The sequence below is a fragment of the Geotrypetes seraphini genome, chromosome 1 (assembly GCF_902459505.1).
Source record: "Geotrypetes seraphini chromosome 1, aGeoSer1.1, whole genome shotgun sequence".
In the NCBI taxonomy this organism is placed as follows: domain Eukaryota; kingdom Metazoa; phylum Chordata; class Amphibia; order Gymnophiona; family Dermophiidae; genus Geotrypetes; species Geotrypetes seraphini.
The window spans coordinates 461,687,943-461,702,467 of record NC_047084.1 but is presented as its reverse complement, the minus strand read 5'-3'; the positions used below and the strand labels follow the sequence as shown (position 1 = coordinate 461,702,467).

The 14,525-nt window shown below is 45.8% G+C and overlaps 1 protein-coding gene across 5 annotated transcripts in view; it reads left to right on the top strand.

The window, feature by feature from the left end:
• Nucleotides 1-14,525, top strand: part of GRIPAP1 (GRIP1 associated protein 1) — a 207,344-nt gene that overhangs the window by 5,105 nt on the left and 187,714 nt on the right. For 4 of the 5 annotated variants that reach the window (XM_033922931.1, XM_033922950.1, XM_033922940.1 and 1 more), the window contains exon 2: nt 5,053-5,119. In XM_033922931.1, coding sequence (XP_033778822.1) covers nt 5,053-5,119 — 67 coding nt within the window. Of the gene's footprint in view, nt 1-4,704; nt 4,838-5,052; nt 5,120-14,525 lie in introns of those variants that run through there. The other variant, XM_033922958.1, reaches the window with a different exon arrangement.

Here is a 14,525-nt window from a genome sequence, read left to right as displayed (position 1 = left end):
GCCAACTGCAGAGATACGAGTACCAAGAGTGAACCCAAAGAAGGATGTCTGGTGTATAAATAAAGAAATATTTATATGCAATATTATTTTGCAAATTAAAATAGTAGTATAATTGTATCTTTTTTTAACTTTTCTTTGGTGCCTTTAAAAGTAGAGGCAATATGAGATAGAGATGTTTCAAAAGAGTTTCCCCCAGTGGCTGAAAATATGTGCACAGGTTTCACAACACAGGTAATCCTAGCTGCAGGGGGAAGGCAAATTACACCAAAAGACGCTCAGATTTCCTCTTACTGGTTGGGCTACTTGGATCTTCTCCTCTTAGGCTTGCCTCTCATGTGAAGAACTTATATGCATGATGGAAGAGCAGGACTGTGATGATTTTAAGGTGGCCAAACAGGTTGAAAAGGTGTCGGCGAAAGCTAGAAGGATGCTAGGTTGCATAGGGAGAGGTATGGCCAGTAGGAAAAAGTAGGTATTATGCTCCTGTATAAGACTGGTGAGACCTTATTTAGAATATTGTGTACAATTCTGGATGCCGCACCTTCAAAAAGATATAAAAAGGATGGAGTCTGTCCAGAGGAAGGCTACTAAAATGGTGTGTGGCCTTCATGATAAGGCGTATGGGGACAAACTTAAAGATCTCAATCTGTATACTTTGGAAGAAAGGCAGGAGGGGAAGATATGATAAAGATGTTTACATACCTACATAATGTATGAGTCGAGTCTCCTTCATTTGAAAGTAAACTGTAATGAGAGGGCATAGGATGAAGTTAAGAGGTGATAGGCTCTGGAGTAATCTGAGGAAATATTTTTTTACAGATAGGGTGGTGGATGCATGGAATAATCACCCAGAAGAGGTGGTGGAAACAGACTGTGTCTGAATTCAAGAGGGCCTGAGATAGTCACGTAGGATCTCTCAGAGAGAGAAAGAGATAATGGTTACTGTGGATAGGCAGACTAGAGGGCCATTTGGCTTTATCTGCCGTCATGTTTCTAATGTATGTCCTTCTGTTGGTAGTAAGGATTGGAGATAGGCTAACATTCAAAGATTGACAATTGGGCTATTTGGAAATGGACTATGTTAAACACCAGGAGGGAGTAGGGTAGCAACTGTAAAACTGCTTCTGGCAAATTACACATGGTGAAAAAACCTCAATTTATGTAGATCAATAGGCGGTTTGCACAGTTTTGCAGCTGATGGTATTCGGTATTCAAGATTATTGCCATCTGCTTTACTCAGCTTGTCTTCTTTTTTTGTTTCAAGATGCTGTAGCCTAGGTGCCAGGAGGAACAGTGCATGTCTCTCTTTAGCAGAACTTCATTTGATGCCTTATGAATATGCTCTGCCTTATTCTTTCATAATTGTGGGTCAAAATGGGGTCTTTCAACCTGTGCTTGACATTGTGTGCTTTCTTGAATCTTGCAGATTGAGCTTTGGAATAAGGTTTAAATGATGGCTTTAGACATTTAAAGCTTTAAACTTTTAATTTAACATAATTTTTGTGAGCCTGCTTGCAGCAGTATGTCCCTAAAAAAAAAAAAAAAAAATAATAATAATTTTATTCTTATATACTGCTGAAGCCATGATAGTTTGAGGCGGTTTACAACAAGAAGTGCTGGACGATCAGCGAAGTGGTCACCATACAAAGTCATCGAATACAAGTTTATGAATGGAAGAAGTGAAAAATTATAAAATTCTTAGGTTACAAATCAATTAAACAATCGATTAGACAATTGCAGTTACTCCAAGGCGACTAGATAACACGCTCAGAGAAGAACCTGTCTTCATTTCAGAAGCAACTTTAAAACTGCTTTTTCTGTAAGAGTCAGGAGAGTAAAGGCTAGAATCGATTGTATGTTTTTGAGCAGCCATTTGTATGGTCAAGTTCTGTTTTGAATGTGTTAGGCATTTACCCCATATACTTAGGAATCTTCATATTTTATAAACTGCTATGAATAACTGACATGTAAGTTTTTAATAGTAACATAATAAACGATGGCCGGGACCAGCATGTAGCATCCATTCTGTCCAGAATTGTGCCTGCTGCTTCTTGCAGGTTACCCCCTCCTTCCTTTTATCATTAGAGTTGTATTTGCTGCTCTGTGTGCAGGTTTAACTTCCCCATCCTCCTTTTTCTGGTGGACTATAAGTCGAGACCTCCCTTTTTCCCCCAAAAAGGAGGAGAAATAGTTGTCTCGAATATAAGTCGGGTGGCTTATTATTCAAGTATCCTGCCCTGTCAGGCTCGGCGCCCAGCTCCCTTTCTGCCAGGCATTGCACCCAGCACCTTCCCTCCCTCCCCTGTCAGGCACTGCACCCAGCTCCCTTCCTGTCAGACTCTGCACCCAGCACCCTTCCTTCCCCCCCTCCCCTGTCAGCATCTGCACCCAGCTCCCCTCCCTGCCCTACTCTCATACCTCTACCGCCGATCCCTGGTGGAGGTGCAGCGGGCAGGAGCAAACTTTCCAAGTGCCTGCCCCGCTGTTAACAGTCTTCTGTGATTGTCTTTCGCCGCGCTGAGAAGCACGAGCAGGTGTGCGATTTGGCGCTGCTGCTCAGTGCTGGGTGGCTTCCTTAATGGCTCCCGCAAATTTTTGCAAGAATTCACGGGGCCGTTAAGGAAGCCGCTCAGCACTGAGCAGCAGCGCCAAATAGCGCGCCTGCTCGTGCTTTTCAGCGTGGCCGAATGGAACCTTCTACCATCACTGGCGCAACCCCTGCGGAGTCCCACAAGGCTCCCCTCTAAACCCCTCGCTTTTTAACATTTACTTGGCCCCCCTGGCATGGACACTTGCTGACTTAAACCTAAAATCATTCATATACGCAGATGACATCACCATTATCATTCCCTTTACTTCATTCACACAACAGACGGAACAACTCGCCTCCTCCGTCCTCACTAAGCTATGGACCTCACAATTCAAATTAAAACTGAACACCGAAAAAACCAAAATTTTCCTGGCAAGTCCTAACCATAAACTTACAAACACCTCCCTGAAATTGAACGGCCTAGACTACCCTATCAACCCCACCATAAAAATCCTTGGAGTCCTCCTAGACAGATGCTTGACCTTCGAAGATCATACCAGTGCCCAGGTCAAAAAATGTTTCTACTCCCTCTGGAAACTTCGCACCATTAAACGCCACTTCGACCACCTCTCCTTCCGTCTTCTGGTTCAGTCACTAATCTTAAGTATACTGGACTATTGCAACATCATATACCTGGGATCCTATAAAAACACTATCAAACGTTTAAGAATAGTTCAAAATGCTGCTGTCCGCCTCATCTTCGGCCTCAAAAAATATGACCACGTTAGCCCCTATTACACTAAACTCCACTGGCTGCCGGTGGAGGCAAGGATCATCTTCAAATTCGCTTGCCTCTGCTTCAAAACCCTAGCAGTCTCTTCTCCAATCTACCTATCTGAGCACCTTGAAATTGCTGGCCCCTCTCGTACACGAAACACCTACCTGTTCTCCTTTCCTTCCTTGAAAGGCTGCCTCTACAAGAAATTTCTCGACAGATCCCTTGCATTCCAAGCGGGCAAATGGAACAAATGCCTCACAGCACTCATCTCCAATTCCCCCCCTACCAAATGTTCAGGAAATCAATCAAAACCTACCTTTTTGATAAATTCCTCTAACTTCTCCCTCCCCCTTCCTTGCCTCCTCCTCGGACCTTGACTTACCTCAGACTCTCGACTCCTCCTTTCCTGTCAGCCACCAAATGGCTTAACAAAATGGATCACCCTATCCAACTTATCACCCTTTCTTCGTTACCTCCCTTACTAAATGCCTCTGCTCTGCTTTATTGAACTCCGCAGTATATAGCACCGCCGTATGTAACACTACTGTATGAACTCTGCTATATATATGCAACTTACAACAAATGTAACTTCTCTGCAATAGTAACCGACCTGAAAAATAACTGCACTGTAAATGTAGCGTTCGCCGAAAAAGTAAATGTAGCTATGCCAAAAAAAAAAAGAAAAAGTTTACCTTCGCTGTAATGTACAGTCTCTTCATCTGTTAACCGCAAAGAACTTCCATGGTAATGCGGTATACAAAAATAAAGTTATTATTATTATTAACAGCATGGCATGCACTTGGAAAGTTCACTCCTGCCCACTGCACCTCCACCGGGGATTGGCAGTAGAGATATGAGGTTAGGACACGGAGGGCGGCAGGGTGTGGAGCCTTGCGGCGGCGACAGCCTGCAATAATTTCAGAAGGGGGCTGTATTGGCTCGAATACAAACTGGGACCCCCATTTTAATCCCGGTTTAAATTCGAGTATATACAATACTTTTAATTTTGTACACTGCTTTGATGTTAAAGTTAAGGGTGGTCTAAACATTTTTTAATAGACATAAACAATGCTGGCTTCTTGGACATCCCATTGACTTGTGCGTTTTTCATTTGAACATTTTTGTATTTGAAAATGGCCAATAAAAATAGACGCTCTAAGGGCCAAAATGTCTAGATAGGTCATTTTCAAAATAAAGATAGATATCTTGCACTTTCATAAATGGACATTTTCTCTACTGGATTTCTGAATGTGTTTCCCAAAATGTCCAGACTCAGACTTAGACTTCCTATTGAAAATGCCTTTCCACGTATTTACTTATTAAAATTTATATCCTGCATTATCTAAACATCTGAGCATGTTGTGTTTTCTTGTGAGTTTGAGGGTGTTGACCTTCATCTTTGACAAAAGTATACTGGCAAGAATCAGATTGTACCAATCCTTATAGTGGTGGTGTCACTGACAGGGTTTCTACCTGTTGAAGAACACAACTGACTGGTTTACCAGGACTAAAGGAAAGGAAATTAGTAGGTATGCCCAAATTTCACCTTTACATATATAAAAACCTTTATAAAATTCCTTGTAGAAAAATTGATCCTAGGGAAGTAAACTTGGCTAAAAATGATCTATTTTGTATTGATTTGATGGACTTGGAGGAGAAGACGTAAGGTTGGTTTCTTAGCTAGAAGGGATAGAATTTCATTGTAATATCTTTCCAGTGTGACCATTATGTCTTTCTTTGACAGGGACAGCTGCTGGAGTTGAGGACCCAAAACTATCAACTGTCTGATGAGCTTCGCAAGAACAGCACTGGTAAAACTGACAAATGAAGCAATTATATAGTTTTGTTGTTTTTTTTGTTAACAATTTTGAAATAACAGGAAAAATGGCAGGCCTAGATGGATTTTTGTTCGAATTCTATAAAATCTTACTTGTATCATCTGCTTTATTCAGTTTTGAATAATATTTTGGAATTTGGACTCATTCCCAAGGCATTTATGCTGCCACATTATCCTTTTATGTAGTAGTTAAGGACCTGCTGCTTTGTAGTTTCTTTAGGCCAATCTTCCTAATAAATACGGCACAGGTTTTTATAAAAGGATTTGTAAAATGGCTTAATACAACTGTATCGGTGCTCGTTCGTAAAGATCAGTGTGGATTTATTACAGGTACATGTTGTGAAGCATTCTTTTCATCACATTATAAACTTGATACATCATTTCAGCCAAATTCCTGACTGCTTCAAGTCTTTAATCCTTCAGTGCTGCAAAGCATTTCACTGGACTGAATGGTTTTGCCTCTCTGCTGCTAAAAAGTATAGCATAACATGGGGACTGTTTCCCGCGGTAAGCCATGGTTAACCTGCAGGAACAAGGGAAAAAAATCAGCCATTTGTGCGGGTACAGGAACAAATGGCCTTGTCCCCATAGTAAAGGATCTGCAGCAAGTCGCCTCCCTTCGCACCACTCCTGGCCAACAGCCCCCCTCCTTTGCACCCTCGCTCCCTCATGCGGCTCAAAACCAGCAGAAAAAAAAAAGCTGTGAATCCCCTGAGTTTGCCCCTTTGCACTTCCTGGGGCGGGCCTACCAGCCACTTAGAAGCTTCATCGGTGAAGAGGCAACATTGCACACAGGGCTGCTCCAGGACCTTCTTCTAGCCGAGTCCCTCCTTCTGATGTAACTTCCAGTGAAAGTTTGTCCCCGCTTCATTCTCTACAGTCCTGGCTGCTTTAGCCTTTACTCATAGGGAAGTTACCTTTTATCATTTCTAGCACCCTTCTGTGTATCTTTCTAATTCTGCTATATCTTTTTTTTTTTTTTTTTTTTTGAGATACAGTGGCCATACCATAGGGCAGGGGTGTCCAACCTTTTGGCTTCCCTGGGCCACATTGGCTGAAAAAAAATGTTTCTGGGGCCACGCAAACGCTGCAACAAGACAGAGGAGGGAGCCGGCAAGACTGTAAACACCTGGGGGCAGCACAGTAAAACACAGCATCGCCCTCGACCGGGGCTGCACAAAATACTTCACGGGGCCACATCAGATCTCAGAGATGCCTCTTATTTCTGTCTTTTTATTTAGTGCAATATATTCTAACTCCCATCTTGTTTCTTAGGCTTCTGGCATTTCAAACAATATTTGTCAAATCTATTTACAATTTGCTCAGCAGTTGGCATGGATAATTTTGCAATCTTTAAAATCAGCCTGCTCTATATTTAAGGAAAGATAGGGCTCCTTTTACAAAGCTGCAGGAGTGGCTTTAACGCGCACGACTTTTACTCATGCGCTTACCCCCCGCGCTAGCTGAAAAACTACCGCCTGCTCAATAGGAGGCGGTAGCGGCTAGCGCAGCCGGCAGTTTAGCGTGCGCTATTACGCGCGTTAAATCACTACCGCACCTTCGTAAAAGGAGCCCATAGTATATGGTGGCCTATATTGCTATCTCACTGTTGGGATGCTCTTGCTGTTTTCTTTTAGATGGTTTCCTTGTGACTACTTGTGATTGTGGTACAAAATCTAGTTTACTGTTCCATATTGGCCATGACATAAGCAGTATTGCTTGCCTAATTGCCTTGTGTTGGCCATATAATAAGTGTAAAACACTGGTTGTACCACAGAAAGGCAGTATATCAAATCCATTACCTGTTGCCACGATGTGACAAGTAATATTTTGTGCATTATTATCTGTAATATATGTATATACCATCATATCAAGGTCTCAAGACTGTTTAGATCACAAAGCAGTACACAGGGTAGATAAAAATAAATATTAAAAAAAAATCTGATTATTTAAATTGGATTTTTAAAATAGATTTTTCCTAAAAAAAACCCCCAAAAAAGCATTTCATCTAAAGATGTCTCTTTAAGATACATTGTAGTCCAAAAGTTATTAATCATGAAAGAAGGATTAGTTTTTAATTATGTAGCATGAGGCTGGATATTCATGCAATGTTTACACTTTTTGTAAATGAATTCCATTAATAATATTAAGGGCAATTTTTCTATCTAGAAGATATTATCACAATACTGTACTTGGTTTTCTATTTCTCAAAACTGAATTTTAATCTGCAGAGATAACATTCTTCTTCATAGCAAAAATATTACAAAATATACAGAGTTGAGAAAAAGACCTTGGCTATATTCCTTTGCAAACTGATGTACACAGAATCAACCCCTTACCTCTTAAGTTCTAAGGGGCTGATTCTACAAATGGCATCCCAATTGTAGGAGATGATGGATGTCCTTCTGCCGTCTTGCCAGCCAGTGGGGACGCACATTAAAAAAAATAGGATACCTACGATATAGGCGTCTGACTTGACCATATGGAGGCATCTAGGCATGCCTACTGATGGCCAAGGCCGGCGTGTGCATGGTTTCCACTGGAAGTTGTCTTGTGTGCCCCAATGTGTTTCCGTAGGCACAAGACAGATGCCTTAAATGTAGGCCTGTAAAATGCTGGCCTACATTTAAAGCATCTCTTAGAAAAAAAAGACAGTTCTCTAAAGGTTATTGATGTATAATTGGCACGCGATCGGCGGCTGCCGAGATTGGTGTCGGAGAATCAGGCCCTACGAGGGCTAATTGAAAAGTAATGAGACTGCCTCTCACTTTCTTTCCAAGAAGTAGATGTGGCAGTTTTGTGCTGGTTCTTGTGAAGCTCATAACATTATTTTTGAACCTGCAGTTGAACTGTTATTCAGTGGATCACAGTGAGAGGAAGAACTTCATACGTTTTGTCATGTGTTTGTGAGCGTATTGCAGAAGTGTATGATTGAATTTTGTATTTAAACTTGGAAAGTGTAGTAATGAAATTCTTTGAAATGTTTTTTTTTATAGATCTTAATTAATTTTCAAAACTAATACAAAGTGCTATAAATTATACATACATTTGTTACAAAATAAGCACTTAAATTCCATCAATAACAAAGAAGATAATAAATATCCATCCCCTCCCATCCAACAATTTAATCAAGAAATGAACCCAAAAAATATATCCCCCCCGTCCTGAACATGTATAAAAATAAAGAAAATATTTGAAAACCAAGAAATTATGTTGAATTAACAAAGGATGCCAATGGGCCCCAGATCAAATTAAATACTTTGCTATGCCCCAGTATATTTGCATTCATCTATTCGTATTTGTACCCTAAACATAAACTGGCCCACCAAAACGGAAATTCTTTGAAGTGTTAACAGTGCAGAAAAACGACTGCACAGAAAGAAGTTCACTTCAAAACAATATAATAAAATAGTGTCTTATATGAGTTCTGACAATTAAGTTCGCAAAGTCATCCTAAAAAAAGTGCTACATACCTCATTGCTGAATATTGCTACGGTCATCTTCGAAGTACTCCCAGTGCCTAGTCCACCCTTCAGTGCAATTTGAAGTTCCTTTGCAAAGCAGCAGATGAATCCAGAGACCAGTGGGATATAGCTCACATCGACCAGCAGGTGGAGATAGAGAACTGATTTCCAGTTGGCTTTATAGCCTGGTGATCCTCCTGTTGAATCAGTTTTGCTCTATCTCCCAGCGGTGGTGGAGCTCTCTCTTAGCTCCTGGAATCTAACGGTGCCTGGTGGATTGGTGATCTTCTAGTCTCCTCTGTTGAGCCTTTGGCTCTTCAGCTTGGATAGGGGTGCCTGGCTGATTGGTGCCGGCTTTAGGAGTTACACCTGGGCCCACCCAGGTCCCTGCTCCACCCTCCCCTCCGAGTGATTGAGGGTTTTGCCTGCTCTCAGCGTTTGTTTCTTCATTCCAGTTAAAAAAAAAAAAAAAAAAAAAATGAGAAACGCTTCTGCCTGTGCTGAGCTGTGCCCTGGTTAGGTAGCTTTGGATTAATTACCAGCTTTTTCCTGACTGAGGGGGGCGGGCTGAGAGCGTGGTGAGTACTGAACTTCATTTGTATTTCTTTTGTTGGTGCCGCCTCGAGTGCCGGTCCGGTTGGGAGGGGGGCGTGGTGATGGCGGAAGAGGCTCGTCAGCGGTGTTCACGCTGTGGGAAGCGTCGAACACCGGCGGGCTTGTGCTCAGCGGGGTGCTTAGACGCATCAGCTGAGGATTATGTTTTGCAGGCAGGCGAGGGAGCCGGTTCTCGCGTCCGTGAAGCGCGCTCGGCGTCCCCGCCCCTCGCGGTCGGCTCAGCCTCACGGCGTGGTATTGCCACGGCCGAAGGGGGGTCGGCGGAGGGGGGGGAGTCGGAAGTGCGGGAGGGCGCAGGGGCTCTGCTCTCCGGCGCCGAACAGGGGGGAGCTTCAGCGGGTGGACTTGGTTCGTTCACCCCGGAGTTTGTTATGTTAATGCATAAGGCTTTCATGCTGCAGTGCAGTCAGCCTGCTCCTCCGGTCTCGGTGAGCTTGCCGGTGCTTGCTGTGCCCCCTCCTGTTCCTTTGAAAGTGGATGCGGGGGAGACGGCGAAGGGGGATGGTTCTCCTGTGAAATCGCCGATATTTAAAAAACGCAGGCTTGCGTCCGCGGACGAGCCTATGGTTGTTTCCCCTTTTTCCCTTCCAGAGTTGTTGGAGGAAGGTGAGGTAGAGGAGTGGGAAGAGGAGGATCCCCAGTGTAGGGAAGTGGATGACCCTTCCGCGCTCCGTCTTTTCCATCGGGAAGAACTTTCCTCCTTAATTTCAAAAGCTTTACTGAGTTTAAATATTTCTCAGGTGGATTCGAAAGTTTTAGGTAACCCTCTTATGGCAGGTACCCGTAGGCCACCGAAGGCCTTTCCGGTGCATGAAGCCATGCAGGAGCTGATTTCGGCTCAATGGGATACGCCGGATGCCGGGTTACGGGTGGCTAAGGCCATGCGGCTTTTGTATCCGGTTGACCCGTACGAACTTGAGAAATTTAAATTGCCTAAGGTGGATGCTCTGGTAGCCGCGGTTACCAAACGGACGACCTTGCCTGTAGAGGGGGGGGTTACATTAAAGGATGCCCAGGATAGGAAGGTTGAATCTTCGCTGAAGTTATCTTTTGAGGTTGCTGCAGTAACTTTGCAGGCCGCAGTCTGCAGCTCGTATGCGGCAAGAGCCTGTCTGCAGTGGTCTCAAGGGATGGCGGATAATTTGATGGAGTCCGGGGGTGCTGTTCCTTCGGAACTGGTTGATTTGGAATCGGGTTTGGCTTATTTAGCGGATTCCTTGTATGACATTATTCGCGCTTCGGCGAAACAAATGTCGCTGTCAGTGGTCTCTCGCAGGTCTTTATGGCTGCGACATTGGGCGGCAGATGCGGCGTCTAAGCTTCGTCTTGTGAAACTCCCTTTTAAAGGGGGTTTATTGTTTGGGGAAGATTTAGAGAGATTGGTAAAGGATTTTGGAGATACCAAAACCCAGCGGTTACCGGAAGATAGGCCTAGGCCCCCTTTGAAGTCCTCGTCATCTAGACCTCGTTTCAGGGAGGTGAGGAGGTATAGGTCTGGGAAACCGTTCTTTGGTTCCGCGTATGGTGCCTTTTCTTCGGCTAGACCTAAGGGGCGACAGAGAGGTTCCTTTCGTACGACGAAACCCGCTTCCGGTCAGCCAGCTCGTACCCCGGCAAGTCGCGCTCCGCAATGACGGGGTCTTGGCCCCCTCTGCTTTTCCACTAGGGGGACGCCTGTCGGCGTTTTGGGCGGAGTGGGCCAAGATCACGTCGGATCGTTGGGTGTTAGATATCATTCAAGAAGGGTACAAGTTAGAATTCGCCGCTCCCGTCGCCGATTCTTTCTTGGTATCCCCGTGCAATGGAGCGGCCAAGGGAGAGTCGGTCCGCTTAACTCTTCAAATTCTCCTGGATCTAGGGGCGGTAGTACCGGTACCGCCGGAGGAGGTAGGCCGCGGTATTTATTCCCTTTATTTTGTTGTTCCAAAAAAGGGGGGTTCCTTCAGGCCAGTGTTGGATCTAAAAGCAGTCAACCAATTTCTCAGTGTTCGCCATTTCAGGATGGAAACGGTTCGCTCGGTGATTGCGGCCGTACGGCCGGGAGAGTTTCTCACGTCCCTCGATCTCAAAGAGGCGTACCTCCATATTCCAATCTGGCCTCCGCATCAGAAGTTTCTGAGGTTTGCGATCCTCGGCCAGCATTATCAATTTCGGGCTATGCCCTTTGGCCTGGCAACGGCTCCCCGCACCTTTTCGAAGGTGATGGTGGTGGTGGCTGCCTTTTTACGCAAAGAAGGGATTCGGGTTCACCCGTACTTAGACGACTGGTTAATCCGCGCGTCGTCCAGGCAAGAGAGTGTGGAGGTCACTCAACGGGTAATCTCGCTCCTTCAGTCGCTAGGGTGGATCGTCAACTTTCCCAAGAGTTCTCTGTCCCCTTCTCAGTCTTTGGTGCACCTGGGGGTCAGATTCGACACTGGCCTAGGAATGGTGTTTCTTCCCCGGGAACGGGGAGAGAAATTACAGTCTCAAATTCGAGGGCTTCTCGGGTCGCCCAATCCTCGGGTTTGGGATTATGTTCAGGTTCTAGGCTCGATGGTGGCGACTCTGGAAGTGGTTCCCTGGGCTCGGTTCCATATGAGGCCCCTGCAGATGTCGCTTCTTTCTCGGTGGTCCCCGGCTTCTCTGGACTATTGTCGCCGGCTCCGTTGGAGTCCGCGGGTGGCTCGCGGCATGCACTGGTGGCTGACCGAGGTCCATCTGTTCCGGGGCATGCCGCTAGCGACGCCGGATTGGGTCGTGATTACGACAGATGCCAGTCTCCGAGGATGGGGGGCTCAGTGCCGGCAAGCTTCCGTGCAGGGAGTGTGGTCCTCGGGAGAGGCACACTGTTCCATCAATCTGTTGGAACTGAGGGCGATAAGGCTTGCGCTACGAGAGTTTCAGGCCATGATTCGGGACCAGCCGATCAGGATCTTTTCGGACAGTGTCACGGCGGTGTCATATATCAATCGTCAAGGGGGAACTCGGAGTCCTCAACTAGCCGAAGAGGCGATGCTGCTGTTTCAGTGGGCGGAAAGGCATGTTCCGCTTCTTTCAGCAGCACACATTGCGGGTCGCGAAAACATTCAAGCGGACTTCCTCAGCAGGAATCGTCTCGATCCCGGCGAATGGGAGTTGTCTCCAAGGGCGTTCGAGCTGCTGGTCCTTCGGTGGGGGCTGCCAGACATGGATCTTATGGCCTCATCCCGCAACACAAAGCGGCCTCGGTTCTTCAGCAGACGGAAAGAGAAGGGCTCGGAGGGGGTGGACGCTTTAGCTCTCCCGTGGCCTCCGAATTCCCTTCTGTATGTATTCCCCCCTTGGCCGATGATCGGTCGAGTCTTACAACGCATCGCTCTCTTTCAGGGCAGAGTGATCCTGGTGGCTCCAGATTGGCCGCGTCGGTCTTGGTACGCGGATCTGATGCAGCTCGCGTCGGGCGATCGGTTGAAATTCCAGGTGACTCCGGACTTGCTGACCCAGGGTCCAATCTCCATGGACAATCCGGCCCACTTTGGTCTTACGGCCTGGCTATTGAACGGTCGCGGTTGACTAAAAAGGGCTATTCGGATCAGGTTATTGCCACTCTTCTTCAAGCGAAGAAGATGTCTACTTCTACCTCTTATGCTAGAGTTTGGAAAGTTTTTGAGACTTGGTGCGGGAAGCAGAGGATTGCGCCCTTCCAGGCGTCTCTGGCGGCTATTCTGTCTTTTCTTCAGGAAGGCGTTTCTAAAGGGTTAGCCTATAACTCGATTAAGGTTCAGGTGGCGGCCATTGCATGTTATAGAGGCCGGGTGTCGTGCTCGTCAGTAGCATCTCACCCGGATGTGGTGCGATTCCTTAAGGGGGTTCACCATATCCGTCCGCCTGTATGGCGCACCTGTCCAGCTTGGAGTTTGAAGCTGGTACTCACTAGGATGCAGGCGGCGCCGTTTGAGCCGCTGTCGGCGGCGACGCTAAAGGATATTACATTAAAGACTGTATTTTTGGTAGCTATGGCGTCTGCAAGACGTGTGTCGGAGCTGCAGGCGCTGTCTTGCAGGGAGCCTTTTTTTGCGCATTTCGGATGCTGGGGTGTCGGTGCGGACGGTGCCGTCCTTTCTTCCAAAAGTGGTTTCTTCGTTTCATGTGAACCAGAGTTTATTCCTCCCGGCCTTTCGGAAGGAGGATTGGGGGGCGCGTTTCGCGTTATTACGGTTACTGGATGTACGCCGTATGATTCTTCATTATTTAGGGGTGACTAACGACTTTCGCCGCTCGGATCATCTCTTCGTGGTATTTGCAGGTGCAAACAAGGGTATGGCGGCGTCAAAAGCTTCGATAGCTCGTTGGGTAAAAGAGGCTATTGCGTCGGCTTATCTCTTGGCAGGGAAGATTGTGCCGGAACATCTTCGTGCACATTCCACTCGGGCATTGGCAACATCGTGGGCAGAGTCCGGGGGTATGTCTTTGGAGGAAATTTGCCGGGCGGCCACTTGGTCGTCGGGGAAACACCTTTTCTAAGCATTATCGGCTGGACGTGGCAGCCTGTGCGGAGGCAAGTTTTGGCGCTTCGGTGATTGCAGAGGCGACTTTGGCTTCCCACCCAGTTTGAGTTTGCTTTGCTACATCCCACTGGTCTCTGGATTCATCTGCTGCTTTGCAAAGGAATGTAAAATTATGTCCTACCTGTTAATTTTCTTTCCTTTAGAAGCAGCAGATGAATCCAGAGCCCCACCCCGATGGTCTCTCTCTCTCTCTCTCTCTCTCTCTCTCTCGATCTCTATCGCTTGTTCTTTGGAATTCTGAGTTCGGTTAGGAGATTGTTGGTAATTATTATTAGTTTCTTACGTTTCTAATTACAAGATTTTTCACTGGAATGAAGTTTTTTCCTTTGGTTTGAGGCTCATGCTCCTTTACTGGGATGCTGGGGCAATATGCATAACTGATTCAACAGGAGGATCACCAGGCTATAAAGCCAACTGGAAATCAGTTCTCTATCTCCACCTGCTGGTCGATGTGAGCTATATCCCACTGGTCTCTGGATTCATCTGCTGCTTCTAAAGGAAAGAAAATTAACAGGTAGGACATAATTTTACATTGCTGATGTTGTTTTGGGATAGAATCCATTTTCTAAGCATCTGTTTACTAGGTTTGTCAGTCATAGCAGAAAGTTAGAGGTGCAGGTGTTAGCAGGCTAGCTGGACATATGTCTAAGTAACAATGCTTTTTAGAGATTTTTTTTCAGCTAGTTTGAAATCTCCTGTGTGTTGACTGGGATGAATTTTGACCAGCATCTGTCAGCTAGGGATCTCTTCATTCTTGTTGTATTTGGTAGAG